This window comes from Oryctolagus cuniculus, chromosome 21 (assembly GCF_051225735.1).
Source record: "Oryctolagus cuniculus isolate XC-2025 breed Fujian yellow rabbit chromosome 21, ASM5122573v1, whole genome shotgun sequence".
NCBI lineage: Eukaryota > Metazoa > Chordata > Mammalia > Lagomorpha > Leporidae > Oryctolagus > Oryctolagus cuniculus.
In genome coordinates, this window is record NC_142887.1 from 20,729,265 (window position 1) to 20,750,366 (window position 21,102).

At 54.7% G+C, this 21,102-nt stretch overlaps 1 protein-coding gene and 1 long non-coding RNA gene across 8 annotated transcripts in view; one reads left to right on the forward strand and one right to left on the reverse strand.

The window, feature by feature from the left end:
• Positions 1-16,725, forward strand: part of CABP1 (calcium binding protein 1) — a 70,867-nt gene extending 54,142 nt beyond the window's left edge. For 3 of the 7 annotated variants that reach the window (XM_017349513.3, XM_051835861.3, XM_051826854.3), the window contains 6 exons: positions 5,568-5,747; positions 10,187-10,217; positions 10,489-10,632; positions 12,508-12,617; positions 12,858-13,005; positions 16,279-16,725. In XM_017349513.3, the coding sequence (XP_017205002.1) occupies positions 5,568-5,747; positions 10,187-10,217; positions 10,489-10,632; positions 12,508-12,617; positions 12,858-13,005; positions 16,279-16,304 (639 nt within the window). In that variant the 3' untranslated portion in view covers positions 16,305-16,725. Of the gene's footprint in view, positions 1-881; positions 1,094-5,567; positions 5,748-10,144; positions 10,218-10,488; positions 10,633-12,507; positions 12,618-12,857; positions 13,006-16,278 lie in introns of those variants that run through there. The other 4 variants (XM_089323292.1, XM_051835862.3, XM_017349511.3 and 1 more) reach the window with 3 other exon arrangements.
• On the reverse strand, positions 14,988-20,525 carry LOC127484758 (uncharacterized). Its single transcript, XR_007911970.3, has 3 exons — positions 20,449-20,525; positions 16,807-16,896; positions 14,988-15,941 (listed from the first exon to the last, which is right to left on the reverse strand). It is a non-coding gene; the product is annotated as an uncharacterized LOC127484758 (long non-coding RNA).
• Positions 20,526-21,102: the final 577 nt, after the last annotated feature.

A 21,102-nucleotide genomic window follows, 5' to 3' on the forward strand; every position in this document is an offset into this window, starting at 1 on the left:
AGGAGGGCTTTGTACAGGGCTGCTCCCCTTCTTGGCATCTCAAGGAAGCTGGGAATGAATGCTCGCTCAGCGTCAGGTTTGGAGACCTTGCTTTGGCCCCCTGCACCAGCGCGCTGCCTCCATCATGCCTGCCTCAGGATCATCTCTTGTTTCCCTTGGGGTGGAGAGATTGCACACTGCGCAGAAGACAGCTGTGCGCAAGCCCCGGAGACTCATCCCATTTTAATGGCAAGGCAAGTGTGACAAACGGAGCATGATAGAGTCGTCCACACAAGACCTGCTAGGCGCTCAACTGGAGCTGTCTGCTCTGGTTGCAGCTGGGATTGCCAGGGGGCGGTGAGGATCCGTGCTAGTCCCAAGGACTGCTCTCCATAAGTGGCATTCGTTTCCCTGGGGTCTCATCTGTGCATGCATATGTCTGTGCCTGCCTGTGTGTGTGTGTGTGTGTGTGTGTGTGTATGCATGTGTGCACATACACAAGGCTGCAGACTGTGAGGCACCCTGGCTTTGGGGACCCAAACTAGCCAGCTTCCCCTTCTGGGTCTGTTGGCCTAATTCCCAGCCGCAGCTGCCGCTCCGGTCCCCTCCCTGAGGCAATCGCCCTGCAGATTTGGCAGCAGCAAAAGGAGGGGCTGAGGGAAGGGGAGAGAAGCAGAGAGGACTCAGCTCTAATCTGATGGAGATGATCCGCCAGGCTCCTCCAGCTCAGCCGCCCTCTGCCATCAGCTCTCCGGGCGATTTTCTCTGTGCCCGGCACTCTCCCCTGCTGCCTTCATCTCCTTAAGAAAGTGCCCCGAAAGTTAAACCTAGACACACAAACACACTCACAATCCACCAAAAGGAAAAAAAAAAATCAGAAAGCAAGAGCAGGCAGACGAGTAAGAGAGCACGCGCGCAAGAGAGGGCTCTGCTTGGTCCTGGAGGAAGAGCGGCAGAGGAAGGCAGAGGGAGGCTGGGGTTGGCCGTGACCGGCGCTACGGTCTCCCAGCCCCCCAAGCAGCCTCCTTCATGGACCCCGGGATCCTGAGAGGGGCTGCCTCAGCTTAGGATGGGCAACTGTGTCAAGTCTCCACTGAGAAATCTCTCCAGGAAGGTATGTGCCTGAAGTCTCCGAGATGTGGGGCTGGGAATCGGGCTGTGCTGCCACCTGTCCCAGAGGCTGGGCATGGAAGGGAGAGGCACCCCTTCCCGTGGGTCCTCTCTCAGGCTTTGCTGCTGCCTCCAGAGACGTTCCTTTCACAGTCCTGTGCGTCCCAGGCTCTGAGCAAGGACTTAGAGCTGCCTGGGGGCAAGGCGGCTATGTTTGAGAATTAGCACAAGATTTAGCAAAGAAACTAGGTAGCTCTGGGGCTTTGGGGCCATAAAATGAAAAATGCGGTTCCTTAGATTTCAGGGGCAGAGTCGCTTAGAAGTTCCTTTCCGGCGGCTGGACCGTTCGCGTCCTTTGAGCATCTGTGACCCTCTCTGGCTGGCTCTGCGCCTTCAGAATTGTGGGTGATGCCCCATCACTACTGAAAGGAGTCAAGCAGGGCACCCCTTCTGCGCAGTGGTCTGGAACCAGGTCAGAGGCTCTCAGGTTGGACCAGACTGTTTCAGAGCCCCTTGAGAAACAAGATGCCCAAGAAGTAGCTGGGCAGAGGTGTGTGCAAGCTTTCTGAAGGGGCTTTGTTGCTTACACACAGGGATAATATTCTTCTGCAAGAAGTCCTTTTCAAAAGCAAATGAGTACCTTTAAAGGGTCTTTTGTGCAGGTCTGGGCTCGCATCTCCAGGGTTTTGCTTCTGGCCGGTTCTGCCTGGTCCTCTGTAGTCAGGCCCTGGTCGCAGTTCATATCATTTGAAGGAAGGAGGAGTGCTAAGGATGTTCTCCAGTTCCTCCAGTTTCCAGACACGGAGGCTGAGTGCCACTCAGCTGGGTTGAGTGACTCACTTGCCGTCTCAGCTTGCTAACAGCGCCTCTGCCCTCAGCCCCGTCCTACCTCCTCTGTCAGATCCACAGCCTCTTGATTTGGGACGCCTGGGGCTTTTCTGCTTGTCGTCTTCGTCTTCCTCGTTTGGCTAAGCTGCTCACATCAAATCCCTGCTAATCTTCTCTGTTCCTTGGATCCCTGCAAGGGCTGATTGATTCCCCTGTGCACCTCCCACCTCCATAATCACCATCTTCGTAGAGGTGTCTTCTCCACCAGAGGTGGCCTCTGCAGAGACTGAACTGAATGAGGAGAGGACCACGGGGCAGAAGAGACCTTCGCCTGGGCTCTGTCCAGAACCTAAAGAGCTGAACTTCGGAACAGGAATTGTCCTTTCATACCTTGCCTGTCTTCCCTCACCAGAGCGCGACTCAGGTCTCCTCTTCCCAGCTGTGTGATCTCAGGCAGATTACTTAACCTCTCTGTGCCCTGGTCCCCCTGTCCATCAAGTTGGAGGTACTGATGTCCTCGTCTGAAGGTGATGGGGAGAACTAAATAAAGTGCTGTGCACAGTGCCTGACATACCATACGCCATAGATATTCGTGTCATGGTCAATTCTCCTAATTCATCCACTCTGGATTTTAGAGAAGAGGGAGGGAAGAGGAAAGGAAATAGAGGTTTGAGTCCACGGAGTGAGGTAAAAACTCAAAAAAGGTATTGCAATTCAATGCCACGTTTTTATCTTGGTAGTAGTAATTGTTTTTTACTGAATACGGCGCTCTCTCATTTGCTCTCTGTTTGAAAGAGAAAGGAAGAGGACTCAGAGACAAGAGCCCCCTAAGGTAGCACAGCCGTGATATTTCCAGTAGGTACTGTTAGAGTCCCGTTCCGTTTTCTAGAATCTTCTTCCAGCATCCATGGGGCTTTGTCGATGGTCCCTCGCACAGCGTGAGTCATGGAAGGAGATGGCATTAGGGACACTGGTGAGGACTTAGAGCATCCAGAAGAGTAGGGGACACTGGGCCCTGCACCAGCCCAGGACTGAGACCCTGTTCCGTGTGAAATCAGAGCTGGGCTTGTGTTTTTATTTTTTCCTCTCCAAGAGGCAGCCTCTCCCTTTCTCCTGCTGTCAGTAGCATTATTCATGGATCCCTGAATCTGACCTCAGAGGTCACTGAAACCAAATTCCCACTCCAGGCTGCCATATCTCCCACCCCATTCATTCGTCTTCCCCTGGGATCTCTTCGGTGGGAGGGAGCCGGGCCCTGCGTGCTCTTGGCCAGGCTGGCGTTGTTAGAAAGCGTAGGTCACGAGGCTCGCTGGCCCTTCCTGCTGCCACGCCACCCTCAGGAGGCGGCCCTCGGTGCCAGGAGACGTTGTCAGCCTGTGGGCCGCTGCCCGCTTGGCTTCCCGAGTGATAGCAGGGGAACTGGAAATGGTGCGAGGCAGCTCCAGGTCCTCAGCGGGACAGAACCGGCTGTCAGGTGCCATCGCTGGCCAGAAACGAACGGCAGCCTCCAGGGCCAACTGGTGCCAGGCCCTGTTATGATCAACAGAGGCAGTGGAAATTCCCCAGCCGCTGCTGCTGCTTTCCTCCACGCCAGCCAGGTTCCTCTCCTTCCTTCTCATCTCCTTTCTTATTGGCAGATGCTCCCCCTCTTCCCCTGGAGCCAGAAGTAAATGGCATCGAGCATCCCTTAAGTAACCTCATCATCGTCGTCATCATCATCTTCATCATCATCATCATCATCGTTGTCAGCATTGTGGCAACTTCATTTATTCAGCTCTTACCACGCACTATGCAAAGCACTTCGCGTGCAGTAGCTCACTGATTGCTCCCAAGGATCCTGAAAGGAGACACGATTTCCCCCATTGCACACGGAAGGAATCTGGAACACAGGCAGGTGGTGCGACTGGGGTCACACAGCAAGCAAGTGGCAGAGCCAGAATCTGTCCTCGAGGCCCTTTGAGTCCAAAACCAGCATCTGAAACCATCTCTCATAGCCTGTGCCGCCTGTTGCCTCCTCCTGCCTGGGCTGTGCTCAGTGGGAGCCAAGCCCGTGTGATTTGACCAGAAACAAAAAGGCTGATTCTCTCCCAACATCTCCTGAGAGTCTTGCCTTCAGATAGGGCTCCGCCTGCTCCAGGGCTCCCTCTGATCTGCCCCTCCCAGGCAGGAAGGTTTCTCCTGACCCCGGGGCTGGAAGTCTGAGGGTGCAGGTGAGGCTTTGAAACTTACCTGTTTGGGGTATCGAGCCAGAAGAGGCCCTTGATCTGTCTGACGTCCCCCAAGCTTTGAGATGACCTAGAACTGACCCTCAGTGCTCCCACCGGACTCGAGCCTCGGGCTGGCTTCCTTGGCCTCAGCTCTGAATCGCTGCTTCCCTTCTGGGAGCCTCAAACCTTCTGCTCCCTGCTAAGCCTGGAAGGTGCTCAGGAGGCGGCAAAGCGGTCTCCCCTGTAGCTCCGGTGTGGGGCCTTGAGGACCAGAGGCACAAAGGGACAAGGGGGTGCGGATGGGGTGGTTGGGCTTCCAGCCTGGCAGGAGGCGCTGCTTCTCAATCTTGAGATCTGCTCCTGGGTGTGGACTTCTTTCATCTCGGGACCTGGCAGGAAGTGGAGTGAGTGGGCTGGAGGGTCGGGGTACGGAGCTCTGGGATTCTCAGGTGAACTCCGCTGCAGATCCCCACATGGGGGGAGGCTCCCAGCTCAGGCCTGAGAACTCATGGCCTGGCTCCAGTTCTGGAGAGGTACCGGGCACGTTGGGAGGCGGGGGTCAACTTGAGTGTTGTGTCTGGAGGCTGCTGTTGTCCTAAGGGGAAGGTCTGTGGGCAGGGCTCACTTTTTATAGCTGCGTGGGAACCTACAGGGAGAAGGAGTGGTTGGCTTGGGCCAGGGAGCACAGCTATATTCGGTTAGCAGGGAAGGCCCCTGACAGCCTCAAGGGGGTCCAGCAGGCCAGGCCAGGCAGGGAGCCAGGGAAGGCGGGAGGGAAGAAAAGGAAAACTTCTCAAAGGCAGAGTGTGTCTAGTCTTGAGGTTGCAAACAGGGTGGGCTCCAAACCACAAGATGAGTCTTGTTCGGCCCACCTGTGCTTCAGATCAGATCCTGAGACCCTGGGCTGGAGTTACGTAGTACAGCCCTTCAAGGGGGCACACAATCCCCATTTTGCCTGCTTTGTGCACGTCAACCATGGCACCTGCCTTTGCAGCCTGCAGTGAGTGCCAGCTCTGATTTCCAGCCAGGATCCAAGGTGGGGGGGAGGGTGAGGGTCAGAGTCCCCTTGGGAGCTGAAAAGCCTGACTACCCCAGGGATTGAGCAGGGATGTGGGGAGCATTTTGGAACAAGAGGCTGTGAGTGAGCACTTCCCATCGGTTTTTAGAGTAGAAGCCTCCCTCCCCTGTTTGCTTCTGTTTCTGTGTCAGTGTGTGTGGTGTGTGTGTGCTCCCAATCAAGGATTGGACACTCCGTCTGCTGGACCAATTGGATACCTGGCCCTGTGCATCCTGAGGCCTCTCTGAACCTCGCTGGTTGATGCCCAAGCAACTTCTCTTGAAAAGAGCCCATTCTCGAACCTGGATCTAGGCCAGGGCAAGGAGGGGCCTGTCAGCCAGGTGACGCCCTACCTCTCTTTTGTATTTGCTCGGTGCTGGCTGAAGATGCGCCAGGAAGAGAAGAGCAGCTACATGGTGGTGCAGACGAGCGAGGAGGGGCTGGCAGCCAGTGGCGAGCTCCCAGGACCACTCTTGATGCTGGCCCAGAACTGCGCGGTCATGCACAACCTGCTGGGCCCTGCCTGCATTTTCCTGCGCAAGGGCTTCGCTGAGAACAGGCAGCCTGTACGTAAGTTGGCCCAGTGGAGCCTGCTGAACTTGGCTTCACCGGGCAGGAGGAGGTGCTGGGAAGAAAAAGGGGTTCTATAGATAGCAGCCCCCAGTAGACATGCCTCAAACCCCCAACTTGTGGATCTGGTCTCTCCCACATTTCCCACTCCATGGCTGCAAAGCATGGTAAGTCCACACCCATCAGCAAGCAATAATAATAGGTACATTTTTGTTGAGCACTTACTGTGTCCCAGGCACTGGGCGAAGCGTGTTGATGGATTGCCTCACTTAAGCCCCAGAGCAAGCCGAAGAGGTAGGTACTTATCATCCCCATTTTACAGGGCAGGAGTGGAGTTGGAGGAAGGCTCACAGGCCCGGGTAACACCCAGCACAGGGCAGGGGTAGGGTACAATCTGATTCAGGGGCCTCCTGTGCTCTGTAACAACTGTGGGTACACAGCACTGTCTGGTAGAACTTTCTACACTGATGGAAATATTCTGGAATCTGTGCTGTCCTGTACAGTGGCCATGAGCCACATGTACAATACAAGTAGTATTGACTACTTGAAAGGTGGCTGGTGCAACTAGGGAAGTGAATAGCAGTTTTATTTCATTCTGTTTCAAATTTAAATTGCCACAGGGAGGTGGGTAATAATGATGACATCACAGACACGAACACTTGTAGGTTCAATTTATTGAATGTCACGTGTTTTTATTTATTTATTTATTTTTTTGACAGGCAGAGTGGATAGTGAGAGAGAGAGAGACAGAGAGAAAGGTCTTCCTTTTGCCGTTGGTTCACCCTCCAATGGCCGCTGCAGCCAGCACGCTGCGGCCGGCGCACCGCGCTGATCCGATGGCAGGAGCCAGGTGCTTCTCCTGGTCTCCTATGGGGTGCAGGGCCCAAGCACTTGCATTCCCGGGCCACAGCAGAGAGCTGGCCTGGAAGAGGGGCAACCGGGACAGAATCCGGCACCCCGACCGGGACTAGAACCCGGTGTGCTGGCGCCGCAAGGCGGAGGATTAGCCTGTTGAGCCGCGGCGCCGGCTCGAATGTCACGTGTTAACAATACATACTTTGTTTCATGAGACGCACAGAGGCCCTGTGAAGTGGGTACTGATGTTAACCCATTTTATTTTTTATTTTAAAAAGATTTTTTTTTTGACAGGCAAAGTTAATGAGAGAGAGAGAGAGAGACAGAGAAAGGTCTTCCTTCTTCTGTTGGTTCACCCCCAAGTGGCCACTACGGCTGGTGCGTTGCGGCCAGCGCGCTGTGCTGATCTGAAGCCAGGAGCCAGGTGCTTCCTCCTGGTCTCCCATGCGGGTGCAGGGCCCAAAGACCTGAACCATCCTCCACTGCCCTCCCTGGCCACAGCAGAGAGCTGGACTGGAAGAGGAGCAACCGGGACAGAATCCGGCGCCCCAACCGGGACTAGAACCCCGGGTGCTGGTGCCGCAGGTGGAGGATTAGCCTAGTGAGCCACGGCGCCAGCCTAAAAAGATTTATTTATTTATTTGAAAGTCAGAGTTACACAGAAAGAGAGAAGGAGAGGCAGAGAGAGAGAGAGAGAGAGAGAGAGAGGTCTTCCATCCGCTGGTTCACTCTCCAACTGGCCACAATGAACGGAGCTGCACCGATCCAAAGCCAGGCGCTAGGAGCTTCCTCTGGGTCTTCCTATGCGGGTGCAGGGGCTCAAGGACTTGGGCCATCTCCTACTGCTTTCCCAGACCATAGCAGAGAGCTGGATGGGAAGTAGAGCAGCTGGGACTCAAACCGGCGCCCTTATGGGATGCCAGCACTGCAGGCAGTGGCCTTACCTGCTACTCCACAACGCCGGCCCCAACCCATTTTATGGATCAGGAGATTGTGGATCAGAAAACAGAAGTGACTTGCCCAATGTCTCACATCTAGGAAGTGGCAGATCTGGGCTCTCTCTGGCTGTAGGGCCCAAGCCGTTTTCCCAACCACCTGATTTGAGGAGAAAGGAATAGGTTCCATTGCCACGAGACCTCCTGAGTTGGTACACACAGCTGCCCCGTCCCCTTAATGACCACCCTGATTGTCCTCCAGTGCCTGGCACACATAGCCTACTGCTCTGTGGAAGGAAGGTTGTGACCCAGGGACCAGCAAGGGCTCAGCAGCCGGCTCTTCCACAGGTGCGCTGTGAAGAGTTCTGGCTTTGCTGCTCCTTGGACTCTTGAGTATCCAAGCAAGAGCAGGGGGGTGGGTAGAGGCATGGTGGGGGTGAGTAGTGCTCATCCCTTCTCAGTCCTGCAGGACTGGGTCCTGGAGAAGGGGCAGGCACTTGAAGCCTGATGGGTGGGGGAGGGCTTGTTATGGCTAAGTAGTAGCTGGGCCTAGTGAGTGTACTTGGTGCAGAGGTGCACCCTCGTATGCACTGAGCCCTCCCCAGCCACAGCTGCCCCATCTGCAGATACAGCCAACTGCAGACCCAAAATATCTGAAAAAGCATTGCATCTGTACTGAACACACACAGACTTTTTCCTTGCTGTTATGTGATGCAAGTCATTGCACAGCATTTACATTGTATTAGGGATTACAAATACTCTAGAGGTGATTTAAGGTATGTGGGAGGATGAGCATTCTGTAAGGGGCTTGAGCATCCGTGGATGTTGTAATCATGGGGGTCCTGGAACTGATCCCCCATGGATACCAAGGGACCGATGTGTTCACGTACTTGCTTTCCCTTACTGGAGGAAAGATGTTGCAAACAAAGTCCTTTTCGGTCCCCCAAGAACATCTAGGATCACAGTGTTCTGCCTTGGAAAGGTAGAGACAGATCCTGGCACCCATGCGCTGATGAGCTTCCTTTTTTTTTTATTTATTAATTTTATTGCATTGAGAGGTCAATACTCACACACATAACACAGAAAAGAAGACATCTGGAATACCCTGGCACTCCCCCAAATGCCCGCAGCAGCCAGGACCAGGCCAGGCTGACGCCATGAGCCAGGAATTCCCTGTGGGTCTCTCATGTGAGTGACAGGAATCCAACCACCTGAACCATTGCTGGCTGCGTCCTAGCCTGTGCATTAGCAGGAAGCCGGAATCAGGATTTGAACCTGTGCACTCCAATACGGGGTGTGATGGCGTCTTCATTGCTGCACCCAGCACCTGCCTCTGATGAGCTTTCTGAGTGGAAGTCCACACACTCCTCTCAGAGAGACATGTATGCTGCTGAAAGACCAGCTGGAGGACCTGGGAGCCTGTGGCCTACGTGTTCCAAGGTCACACACACTCGGCACTGTCTGACCAAGTGTAGCCGCCTCTGAATTCTGGGTCCTGTGCTCCTGGTTGTCCCATAAGATGTTGCTCTGTAGTTCCTTCCCTTTCTGGACAACCTGCAGCTTTGTTGGTGCTGGTGTCCCTTGCCCAGGGGTGGTGTGTGTGGAGTGGGTGGGCAACTGCACGTGCCCCACTCTGGCCCTGTTGTCTGGGACAGCCGGTGTGCAGCGTGCACAGCCGAGATGCCTCACACTCACTGGGGCATGCCTGCTGTCTGTGATCATGATGGTGTGCCCGCACCTGCATGAGCCTCCTCAGGGCAGGCACACCCTGCCTCCTGGGCTCCCTGCCCAAAGGCCGAGAGCTGGAACACTGTGTCCAGCTTGGGAGTCTATGAACCAGGCTCAGGCGGGCACTGGATCTGTTCTGTGCCAGTCCGTCTCCTCCTGGGCAGGTCTGAGGTCATGGCACCTCACTAACTCTGACCTGCTCCCTGGAGACTCCACTGCCATCTGTTCTGACACCTGGACCCAGGCTTTCTCCATTCCCCAAGGAGACCTGGGCCCTGCTGGAGGCTGGAGATGTGTGCTTTGGACCTCGGCAGCAACCAGAGGCACGGTAGCCCCAGGGTCCTATGCCGACTGGGCAATGTGTAGGAATGGGGTCAAACTGGAGAAGATGGGATGGTACCCAGGAAGCGGGCTGGAGCCCCAGTTCTGCCTCAGAATCCCCAGGCTCCTCGCTCCACCGCTGCCTGTTTAATCCCTGCTTTCTTGTCCCCTCCAGCTCCTCCTCTCCATTGCCTTGCAGGCTTCTGCTACCCGCTCCGCCTGGCCTCAGCGGGTAACGCCCTCTTCCCTCTGTCGTGGCCTCCCCAACCCCATTTTATTCACAGGTTTTCGTGTCCAGATCAGCTCTGTTTCCCAGCCCATTCCAGTGTCTGGAAGGCCACAGGTTCTGTGTCCAGGCTGGGTGTGGCTGTTGGTTCCTTGGGCATCTCCTGTCAGGGGCCCCGGGGCTTCCATGTCTATGCGAGATGTGGGACTATGCCTTTTCCCCCTCGTGAACTTGATCCAGGCCACCTCTGCTGCATCCCGGCCCCCTCCCACCCAGAGCCTGCTGTCACTGGATGGCCCTCACAGGATGGGCATTTTGTGACTTGCAGGTCCTCCGCGGCTGCTAACAGGACATGTTCTCTTGTTTCCAGGACAGATCGCTGCGACCAGAGGAGATTGAAGGTAAAACCTGGCCCCTGGGAGAAAAGGGCTGCCCAGCCCTCCAGGAAGGCGTGGGAGGGAGGACGGTGGGAAGCGCAGCAGAGGTCCCGGTGGCCTCTGGGAGCAGGGCCTGGTTCAGAGCAGGGCAGCGCCGGTGATGCAGCCCTGGAGCAGAGAGCAGGAGGCAGCTCAGTGCCCAGCTCTGCAAGCTGCTGGGTCCCAGGGTGGCCTTTGCCTCAAAAGGCTGTACGGTTCCCTGCCCCAACCACATTGCCCTTGTCCGCTGCCCCAGAGCTCCGAGAGGCCTTCAGGGAATTCGACAAGGACAAGGACGGCTACATCAACTGCCGGGACCTGGGCAACTGCATGCGCACCATGGGCTATATGCCCACCGAGATGGAGCTCATCGAGCTGTCGCAGCAGATCAACATGAACCGTGAGTCCCTCTGCTGGGCTTGCCCTTCCCTTCGGGCCCTTGCCCTTGCAGTCCTGGGCACTCAGACAGGTCTGGGGTCCAATTCTGCACCCACCTCTTTCCAGCTCTGTGGCCTGCTGCAAACCACTTACCCTCTCTGAGCCCAAGTTTCTTCATCTGTACAGTGAGGGCTGCAATGGAAGTGGAGCACAGGAAGTCAGTGAGAGCGTATGTGTGAAACAGCCCGATGCTGGGCTCACCGTGGCACTGAACGGAGGGATGGTATTGGTCTGGGTTCCCACCAAGCGAGCTGAGATAAAGCACTGGGAGGGAGTAGGGACCTGAAGCTGGGGAGAGGAGGAGCCCAAGCAGGGTGGACTGCAAGCCAGCTGCCACTGTGGGTGCCAGAGTCCAGTGCTGCCAGGGATCTCAGGAAGCTGGTATAGAGATGCCCACCTCCAAATTAAGTCCCCCAGGCCCCACCTCTCTGGCTGGTATTTATCTAGTTTTTAGCTGTGACAAAGTACCCAAGGCTACTTATGAAGAAAAGAGGTTTCTTGTGGTTCACAGTTCTAGAGGTGCCAAGGCTCACATGCAGTGACGGCCTTCTCCAGGAGTTCTTTTTTGTTTATTTATTTATTTATTTATTTATTGATAGGCAGAGTTAGTGAGAGAGAGAGAGAGAGAGAGGCAGAGAGAAACGTCTTCCTTTTTCCATTGGTTCACCCCCAAAGTGGCCGCTATGGCTGGCGCATTGTGGCCATAGAACCCGGGGTGCTGGTGCTGCAGGCGGAGGATTAGCCTAGTGAGCCGCAGCGCCGGCCTTTTTTAAAAAATATTTATTTACTTATTTGAAAGTCAGAGATATGCAGAAAGAAAGAGAGAGAGAGAGAGAGAGGTCTTCCATCTGATGGTTCACTCCCCAGTTGGCTGCAATGTCTGGAGCTGCGCCGATCCAAAGCCATGAACCAGGAGCTTCTTCCAGGTCTCCCACATGGGTGCAGGGGCCCAAGGACTTGGGCCACCTTGTACTGCTTTCCCAGGCCATAGCAGAGAGATGGATTGGAAGTGGCACAGCTGGGACTAGAACCGGTGCCCATGTGGATGCCAGCACTTCAGGCCAGGGTGTTAACCTGCTGTGTCATAGCGCCGGCCCCTCTCCAGGAGTTCTTTGGTGGCAGAGGGTCACATGGCAAGAGACAGGATGTGCATGTGCATCTGTGTCTGGTCTCTCTCCAGACTCTGCTTAGAAAACCACCAGGATTCAATCATGGGGCCTATTCTAATGACCTTAGTAATCCTGATCGCTTCCCAGAGGCTCTACCTCTAAACCCCAGGGTCAGATTAAGTTTCCACCCTCTTAATACCTCACTGTGGGGATTGAATCCAAACACACAAAGCCTTGGGAAACCCTCAAACTCTGTCCGAATGTAGCGCACACACACCACTACCTCCTGGCACTTGCTGCTTGAAAGCCTAATGAGCAGGCAGGGGGTACCATTTCTGCAGCCCTCCCACCTCCTGAGAAAGCCACTTGGAAACTGAGCTTCCATTGGCAAAAGACAGATAAGGATTGGGGCATACGAGCCCAGCACCCATGACTCCTGCTTCTTTGCCTTTCTGTGAGGGTGTCTCTGTCTTCCTATCCTAGTGATTCTTTGTCCCTGGGACCCACCTGTGTCTACCCCTACTACCCCCTGGTCTATTCCCTTTTTCAAATCATGACTACTCTTCAACCAGCCACCTGCCCATGGCCACCTCACCTGTCTGTCCTCATGTGGTCCTTGGCTGTATCCTGGACCTGGTGCTGAGCAGGTCATGGAGGGGCTGGCACTCCCCTCATTTGCCTAGTTGGAGATGGGGAGTGGGTGACCTAACCTTTTTCTCTTCCTCCAGTTGGTGGCCATGTAGATTTTGACGACTTTGTGGAGCTAATGGGGCCTAAACTCCTGGCAGAGACAGCAGATATGATTGGAGTAAAGGAACTACGAGACGCTTTCCGAGAGGTGAGGGATGGGCAGTGACAGGCAGGGAGTGGGTGGATTATCAGACTCCCTTCTCCAGAACGGCCTCTTGGAAAGAAGCCTAGGCCCTAAGTCCCGGAGCAGGGAGGCAGCTTGGACAGAGGAGGGTCTCTGGGGGTAGGGGCACAGCGACTCTGGAGAAGGAGCCCAGCCTGGATTTGCTGTTGCCATGGATCAGTCTCCATATTGTACCACCCTCTCCCTCCTTCCTGCCCTCTCTAGTTTGACACCAATGGTGATGGGGAGATAAGCACCAGTGAGTTGCGAGAAGCCATGAGGAAGCTCCTGGGTCATCAAGTGGGACACCGAGACATAGAAGAAATTATCCGAGATGTGGATCTCAATGGGGATGGACGAGTAGACTTTGAAGGTAGGAGGGGCTTGAGAGTGGGAGAGAAGCAATCCAATAGTGACCATCCACAGGGTCCTCCAACTATGAGTCCTTCATGCAATCATTAGCCCAACCCAAATTTCCATTCTTCTATTCTTCCAATCTTCTGATCATCTAATCCCATCTGATCACATCCATCTATGCATGCATCCGGCCATCCCCATGTCCACCCACTCACGCGTCCATTCATGATAGCTATTTTCTGAAACCACATTCCTCAGCCTGACACACAGGCCCTGAACATGTGACCACAGCTTGTATCCCCAGCCACAGCATCTACCGTTCCACCACTCAGTCTCCACCAAGATAATTGCAGTCCATGAACCTGTTAGATGTTATTAAACATATTTATTTTATTGACTTGAGCAGAAAGAGTGCGGAATGGAGGGAGGGAGAGAGATAAAGAAAGGCAAACAGAGAGAATCCTCATCTACCTCTCTTCTCCCTATTCAAATGCCTACAACTGCTGGGGATGGATCAAGCCAAAGCTGGGACCTGGGAACTTGGTCTAGGTCTCCCACATGAGTGGCAGGAACCCAAGTACTTGGGCCATCACTCGCTACCTCCCAGGGTGTGCATTAGCAGGAAGCTCAAATCTGGGATGGAACCAGGACTTGAACCCAGGCGCTCCAATAGGGGGTGAGATACAAGTACCTTAGCCACTGGGCCAGAGGCCCATAGCTGCAAGCGTGCTTTTTTATTGTATTCTTCACTTGGGCTCAAGTCTTTTTCTTTTTTAAGGAAAAATGTGTTTTTAAAAAGTGTATTAGAAAGAGAACTCCCATCTAGTAGCTCACTCCCCAGATGCCCACAGTGTCTGCCAGCTTAGACCAAAGCCGGGAGCTGGGAACTCAGTTCAGGTCTTCCACAGGGACCCAACTACTTGAACCCTCACAGCTGCCTCTCAGGGTCAACATTAACGGGAAGCTGGAGTCAGGATCCTGAGCAGGGTGTTGAACCCAGGCACGGCAGTGTGGGACCTGGACGCCTTAGCACCAGGCTAAATGCCCGCCCCAAGATAAATTGTGTTCATCCTTCAAGACCCAGCACTGGGACCTCTTCTTCCAGCTTTGCTTTTCTGGTTCCTTAAACTGAACCTCCTTCTGGGGGTGGGGAGTGCTTTCACAGCAGCTCAGGTTCACCCCCACTCCTCACACTGGCCCCCAAGTGCTGGTTATCGTTTTCTCCCTGAAGGGAACCCCATTTTCCTTGTCTCTGCCTTTCCTAATACTAACTACCCGACACATAGTTAATGCCTAATGAAAGCTTTATGGTGGAACCAGTGATAATCACAATTGTTGCTGTTGCTTGTCTGCTTATGTACCGGTCAGTGTGCACCTCACCTATGTTATCTCATTCAATTCTCTCAGCCCCATGGATGGCACTATTAGTTCATACAGATGAGGGAACTGAGACTCAAGACTGCCTCTTAAGAGGCAGAGCTGGGGCCCAAACTGTTTAGGGCAGAATGGAGGACAGGCAAAAGTAAAATGTTGACCCCACACACCAGGAACTCACACTCTGAACTGAAAGACAAGAAAATGCGTGCCCACCTGTGAGTGGGTCTGGAACCCAAAGGTTGGGAGTTGGCCTCCACAGGATGGAGACTGGTGGATGGAGAGAATATCTGGATGTCTCAGGCGCCCTCTGTCCAGGTAGCACCACCATCTGGTGGCCCTTCCCTAAAAGCCCAGAATCCCCTGTGCATTCTACCAAGAAGTGTCCTACACCTGCAGTGTGTTGACACCTGACCTCTGCCTTGAGGTGCCCAGAAAACACTGCAGGCTGTGCTATGTTGTGAGGTGCAGTAGGGGGTACCTTTGCCAAGCTGAGGGGAGTGGTTCAGGCAGACTTCCTGGAGCAGGCTGGAAGGGGAGGCCTGAGCGGTAAATAGGAGTCAGCAGGTGAAACAGAAGGGAGCAGTGTTGACCTGGATGAGTTGAAAAAAACCTGGACACAGATTTTTTTTTACAATGTATTTATTTATTGCAAAGACAGAGTTACACAGATAGAAAGAGAGACAAAGAGAGATCTTCCATCTGCTCACTTACTCCCCAAATGGTCGCAACAGCTAGGGCTGGGCCAGGCCATAGCCAGGAGCCAAGAGTTTCTTCCAAGTCTTCCACATGGGTACAGGAGCCCAGGGAGGTAGGCCATCTTCTGCTGCTTTCCTAGGTGTATTAGCTGGGGGGAACTAGATCAGAAGTGGAGCAGCCAGGACTCAACCAGCCCCCATAAGGAATGCCAGCACTGCAGGCCATGGTTTAACCCATTGTGCCACAGCGCCAGCCCCTGGCCACAGATGTTTATAGCAGCTTTATTCTTACATCATTACCCAAACTTGACTCTACCATGGGGCCCTTCAATAGGTGAATGGATAAGTCCTCGGCAGTCTACCTACGGCCTAGGGCATTACTCAGCCCTAAACAGAGAGCAGCTTTGAAGCCGTGAAAAGGCAGGGAGGAACCTTGAATACACACCGCTAAGTGATTGTATTCCGAAAAGGCTCCATACTGTAGGGCTCCAGAGCTCTGACCTTCTGGGAAAGCAGAAGTGTGGAGACTCTGAGACTGTCACTGGTTTCCAGGGCCCAGGGCAGGTAAGGATGACTGGGGGGAGCACAGGATTTTTAGGGCAGTGAAACCGTCCCCTGGGACTCTCTCATGGTGGATAGATGTCAGGATGCACCTGTCCTGCGCTGTAGTCTATGCACCAAGAGTGAACACAACGTGAACTGGGGGCTGGGTGACAATGCTGTGTGTCCTGTAGCTTCGTCAGTTGTAGCGGAGGCACCGCTCTGGCAGAGGTTGTTGGTGGCGGAGGCTGTGCACGTGTTGAGAAAGCATATATGGGAAGAGTCTGCACCTTCTGCTCAGTTTTGCTGCGAACCTGGAACTGCTCTAGAAACATAAAGTCTAGGAAAGAAAAGGGAGGGGATTAGGTTGCAGGAGTGCTAAGTTTGGGGGAGGAGAGAGAAATAGAGCGAGCTGCACTTGAGGTGCTGAGAAGGAGATCCACGAGGTTGGAGCACAGAGATGGGGTGAGCTTGAAAGGTGTGGCTGATTTGTCAGTGGGGCCAGATCAGGGAGGGTCCTGGGGTCACATCAGGACTTGGGGTCACAACAGGGGGTTTAAGCAGGAGTCTGATTGGCTGGCTCCTGTGAGGATGGGTTGGGAGAGGGGCTTGGAGGCAGCATCCTGGGCTGGCCCCTGACTGCTGCTTTCTCCCCGCCCACTCCTGTCTCCTCCCAGAGTTTGTCCGGATGATGTCTCGCTGAGGCTGTGAGGGCCCCTCCAGGATTGCCAAGCTCCCACAGGTGGGGAGGAGAGGAGCCGGAGCACGCCTCACCCCACCGTAGCTGCCGAGAGCCCGGGATGAACTCGCGGACGGGGCCTGCCTGCACCCCGGGGAGGTGCCCACCCCAGACCCCCACCCCTCCGCACTGTGAAAGACTCACAACTCCTGCAACTGGAAAGGGGGGGCGCCCACCGAGGAGGAGGCCACAGTGCCAAGCCAGCAGAGTCGTGCCAGGCGCCAAGTGCCATGTGCCCGGCCGTGGCCGGCTGGGTGGGCCAGGGAGCCCGCCGCGCAGCAGGCCCCACACAGCATGTCTGCCTGGGCAGAGCCTCTGGCTGCCCTCCTCAGCTCTGTGCCCGTCCCAGCTCGCCTCAGAACTAATAAAGTATTTCCAAGAGAAAGACAGCTGGGGTGGTCTGTTTCTTGGGCCTGGTTAGGCTAGGCACACATGCCCTGAGCACCAGCTCCGTGCCCCAAAGCACCTGAACACGCCTGCATTCAGCTTGCATTCACGGACTGCTTGTTCGATACCCAGCGGCTTCCGGTCTCATGGCATCGGCTGGTACCTCCAACTGAAAGGGAGACGAAGAAAGTAGTTGTCTAGCCAAGGATGCGGCTGCCCCCCACGCAGTCGGGCTCTCTAAGAAGCGGACAGTGGCTGTGGGGTAAGTGTCCAGAGAGGTCTGCACCACTTCCTGCCCCCGGAAGTTTTTGTGCTGTCAGGGAGACAGACACATCTGTGTGTGTGACGACAAACTGTGACCCTGCTGTTAAAGAAACACAGGAACCTGCGGCAGGCATGACAGGGAGGCCCGGCCTATTCTGGGAGGCAGGGGGCAAGGAGGGCTCTCTTGAGGAAATGAGGAGGGTTTGGCCCTGGAGGAAATCCCAGTGTGTGAGAGGAGACAGGTGTAGAAACAGCTGCCATCCTCCCTCCCGTGGGGGAAGCAGGATGGAGGGGTTCAGTTAGGCCCCAGGCCCTAGTGTTTGACCTTGGGCCAGTCATGTTCTGTCTCTGAACCTCAGCTTTCTAACAGGTAGTATTGGGAGAGAAGGAATGATGGGATCAGTGCTCTCCGTGTTGATAACGGAGCTGTCAGTCACAGACTGCAGTGGAATTGTGCAGTGGAGCGACATGGAGCAGCTTCATTATTGCTGCAATTGATTCCTGTTAGAGAAGGGTTGCGGGAACACAGAGGAGAGGTTGTGGGGCATAGCTGAGCAGGCGCGCAGGGTGGCCCACGTACTCCAAGCCACCAGTGCTCTCCTTTAGAGCAGGTAAGAATCCCCTGGGTAATTTGTGAAGCCACACACCCCAGCGGTTCTGATTCTGCATTTAGGATGGGGTCTGCACATTTGCATCTTTCTCAGCCCAGAGAATGCTGTTCTGCCGGCGTGGGCCGCTGTCTGAATCACCCCAGGCTCCTGGGAGGCAGGTGTGCTTCAGGCATGGGGAGAGGCTGTGGCACTAAAGACTGGATGGGGCTGGGAGGGGAGGTGGAGCATGCCCTGCCCCCTCTGCTGTGACGGGGGAGGATCCTTATTCTCAGGCCAGGCAGAGAGTGTGGGCCGCAGCCAGAAGCCAGGGTAATCCCCATGTCTCTGAGGCCAGCGAGGCTGGGAGCTCCAGATTCACTCTAATAATCCAATTCTGAGACTAAGCCCTTGGCTCTGTGCCCTGCTGGGCAGGCCTGCAGACCTGTCTGCCCCCATGCCAGCTTAGTTCTGCCCGGATAGCCCACATCCACGCCGCTTCAGGGATGTGATGGCCTAGGAGGACAGATTGCAGAGAGAGGGCCCCCGTGGACATCCCCGTCAGCTAGCAGGGGAGGCCTGGGGGCACCACAGGGAGAGGGGAGAGGACGAGGAGACAAGGACACCTCTGTCTCTGGTGTGTGGCCTCCTAAAGTCACAGACACAGCAGAACCTTAATGCTCAGGGCACAGGGCAGCCCAAAGGCTGGGCCTCTGCCTCCTTGGACACCAAAACTGGAATGTCTCCTCTTGAACTTGACTTGTGTTCCGAGGTTTCCTAGTACTTACTTGAAGGAAAAGTTCTACGACTTTTCAAGAACTGCGGTGCTCTTTCCTAAGAGGGAATTCTTTCTGCCGCCTGCACTGCTGCCCTAGGACAGGTGTCTGGCCTCGCGGTAGCAATACCTTTTGCCAAGATGCCTGCATCCTGCATCGCAGTATCCGGGTTTGATACCTGCCTGTGGCTTCCTGCCAATGTGCATCCTGGGAGGCAGTAATGGCTGAAGCACTTGGGTTCCTGCCACCCATGTAGGAAACCTGGATTGAGTTCCGAGCTCCCAGCCGTGGCCCCAGCCAGGGGCCACTGTGGGCACATGAGGAGTGAACAAATGGATGGGAGCTTGCTCGCTCTCTTGCTCTCCCCGGCTCATCAATTAATTAATTAAAAATAGTAATACTGGTGGAGCTGCATGTGTGTCATCTTCGGAGAGCTCTCATTGCCTGTAAGGCCTTAAACGGAACCCGCGTTTGCCTCTCCGGGACTGACTGAGTCTGATTTGTGCATTCACTCATGCACACACTCAGCTGTTATTTACTGAGCTCCTCCTGTGTGCCAGGCCCTGTGCCAGCGTCCCTATCCTCACTGAGCTCAGATCCTAGGAGGGGAACTAGATCAGAGAACAGTCGGTGTAAGGGAGGGGCTGACCGGGTGAGCCTGGGCACGGTTAGGGTACCTGAGGAAGGGGTAGATGTGCTAGTTCCTGAAGGATGAGCAGTGCCCGGTAAGAGATGAGGGCAGGGAGCGTTTCTGCTGGAGGGAACAGCAAGTGCAAAGGCCCGGAAGTAAGGGGGAGCACCTTTGGGTGCTGATTAGAGGGAGGAGCACAGAGAAGTAACTCATAGGGAGGCAGAGCCTGACCCCACGACAGACCTTGGCATGTGGAGAGGGTCAGGTGGGACCTCTTAGGAGCTGCCACCTTAGGTGAGCCGGGCCCTGGGGCACAGAAACCCTGGTGCCTATGGCGGACTCGCCTTGGTGACAGATCTATCCAGGAGGTAGAATAGGACAGGATGGCCGAGGGCAGCCAGGAAAGCATCCCTCAAGAACATGAGCTCGGATCATAAAACCAAAAACTAGACGTCCAGTGTCCCTGGGGGAGGAATGGGCTGCCACTAGGGTCTTGCCATAGGATCACATTTGAGTCTGATCGCACCTGGAGCCCCAGCAGGTGGTTTGCTGGAAATTCTAGGGCAGAGGAGTGTGTTGAGCTTAGCAAATGCATGTTATCAGCACAGTCCAGGCTGGGCGATGCTGCAGGCCACAGCTCCCTAAACGCCTGCAACAGCCAGGGCTGAGTCAGGCCAAAGCCAGGAACTCCATACGGATCTCCCGTATAAGTGCTGGGGCCCACGTAACTGGGCCATCTTCCACTGCTTTCCCAGGCATATTAACAGGAAGCTGGATCAGAAGTGGAGCAGCCAGGATTGGAACTGGCACTCCAATATGAACCTGCTGCACCACGATGCCAGCTCCTAAACAACAAAAACTTTTTTTTAAATTATTTATTTATTTGAAAGACGAAGTTATAGACAGGGAGAGGCATAGGCAGAGAGAGAGAAGTCTTCCATTCGCTGGTTCACCCCACAAATGGCTGCAACAGCCAGGGCTGGGCCAGACTGAAGCGAGGAGCCAGGAGCTTCCTCTGGGTCTCCCACGTGGGTGCAGGGACCCAAGCACTTGGGCCATCTTCCACTGCTGTCTCTGGTGCAGTAGCAGGGAGTTGGATGGCAACAAAAACATTTTTAAAATTTATTAGAGAAACAGCTCCTATCCACTGGTTTACTCCCTGCAAATGCCTGCAACAGCCAGAGCTGGGCCTGGCTGGGAGCTGGGAATTCAGTATGGGTGGGAGGGACCTGAGCCATCACCTGAGCCGTCACCTGCTGCCTCTGAGGGCATGCATTAGCAGGAAGCTGGAGTCAGGAGTGAAACTGGGCCTGGATTTGGGATGCAGATGTCCTCACGGAGTCTTAGCTGCTGCACCAAATACCCGTCCCTAAAAGCTCTTCATCCATCCTCCCACTCCATCTTTGCAACCTCCTCCTTTTCCTGATGTGAAAACTCAGATTCGGTAATGGGATATGACTTACCAAACTTAATGGTAGAGACCGAGGCGCTCCCTGTGTTCCTACGTCCAGCAAACCGACCTTAACACAGGGAAAAGAGTCTGAGAGATGATGGTAAAAAAAAAAAAAAAAAAAAAAAAAGAATGAATGTGTATGGGAGGCTTAGGGTGCCTTGTCAGTCACTCTCCCGAAGTTGCTTTACACGTCCTCATTCCCAGCCCCAGGAGACAAAGGGTCCCCATCCCCTCGTTCACAGGTGAAGAGTCTGAGGGCTAGAAGGGAAGTGACCCAGCCTGGACATCTGGCACAGTGCTTAAGATGCAGCCCGGGACACTCACGTCCCACACCCTCGAGCCCGGGTTCCAGTCCCGGCTCTGCTCTCCATGCCAGCCTCCTGCTAATGCTCACCCGCGAGGCAACAGTGATGGCTCAAGCAGTTGGGCCCCAGCTCCTGGCTTCCACCTGGCCCAGCCCTGGCTGCTGTGGGCATCTGGGGAGTGAACCAGCAGATGGGAGATCTATCTCTGTCTTCCTGTCTTTCCAATAAACAAAAGTAAGTTAAAATTTAAAAACAAAACAAAACAAAAAGACAACAAGGGAAGTGACCTGCCCAGAGCACCTTGTTGGGAAGGCGCTGGCTTTTTCTGTCTCCCTCTCGCCCTGGCTGGCTTCTGCGCT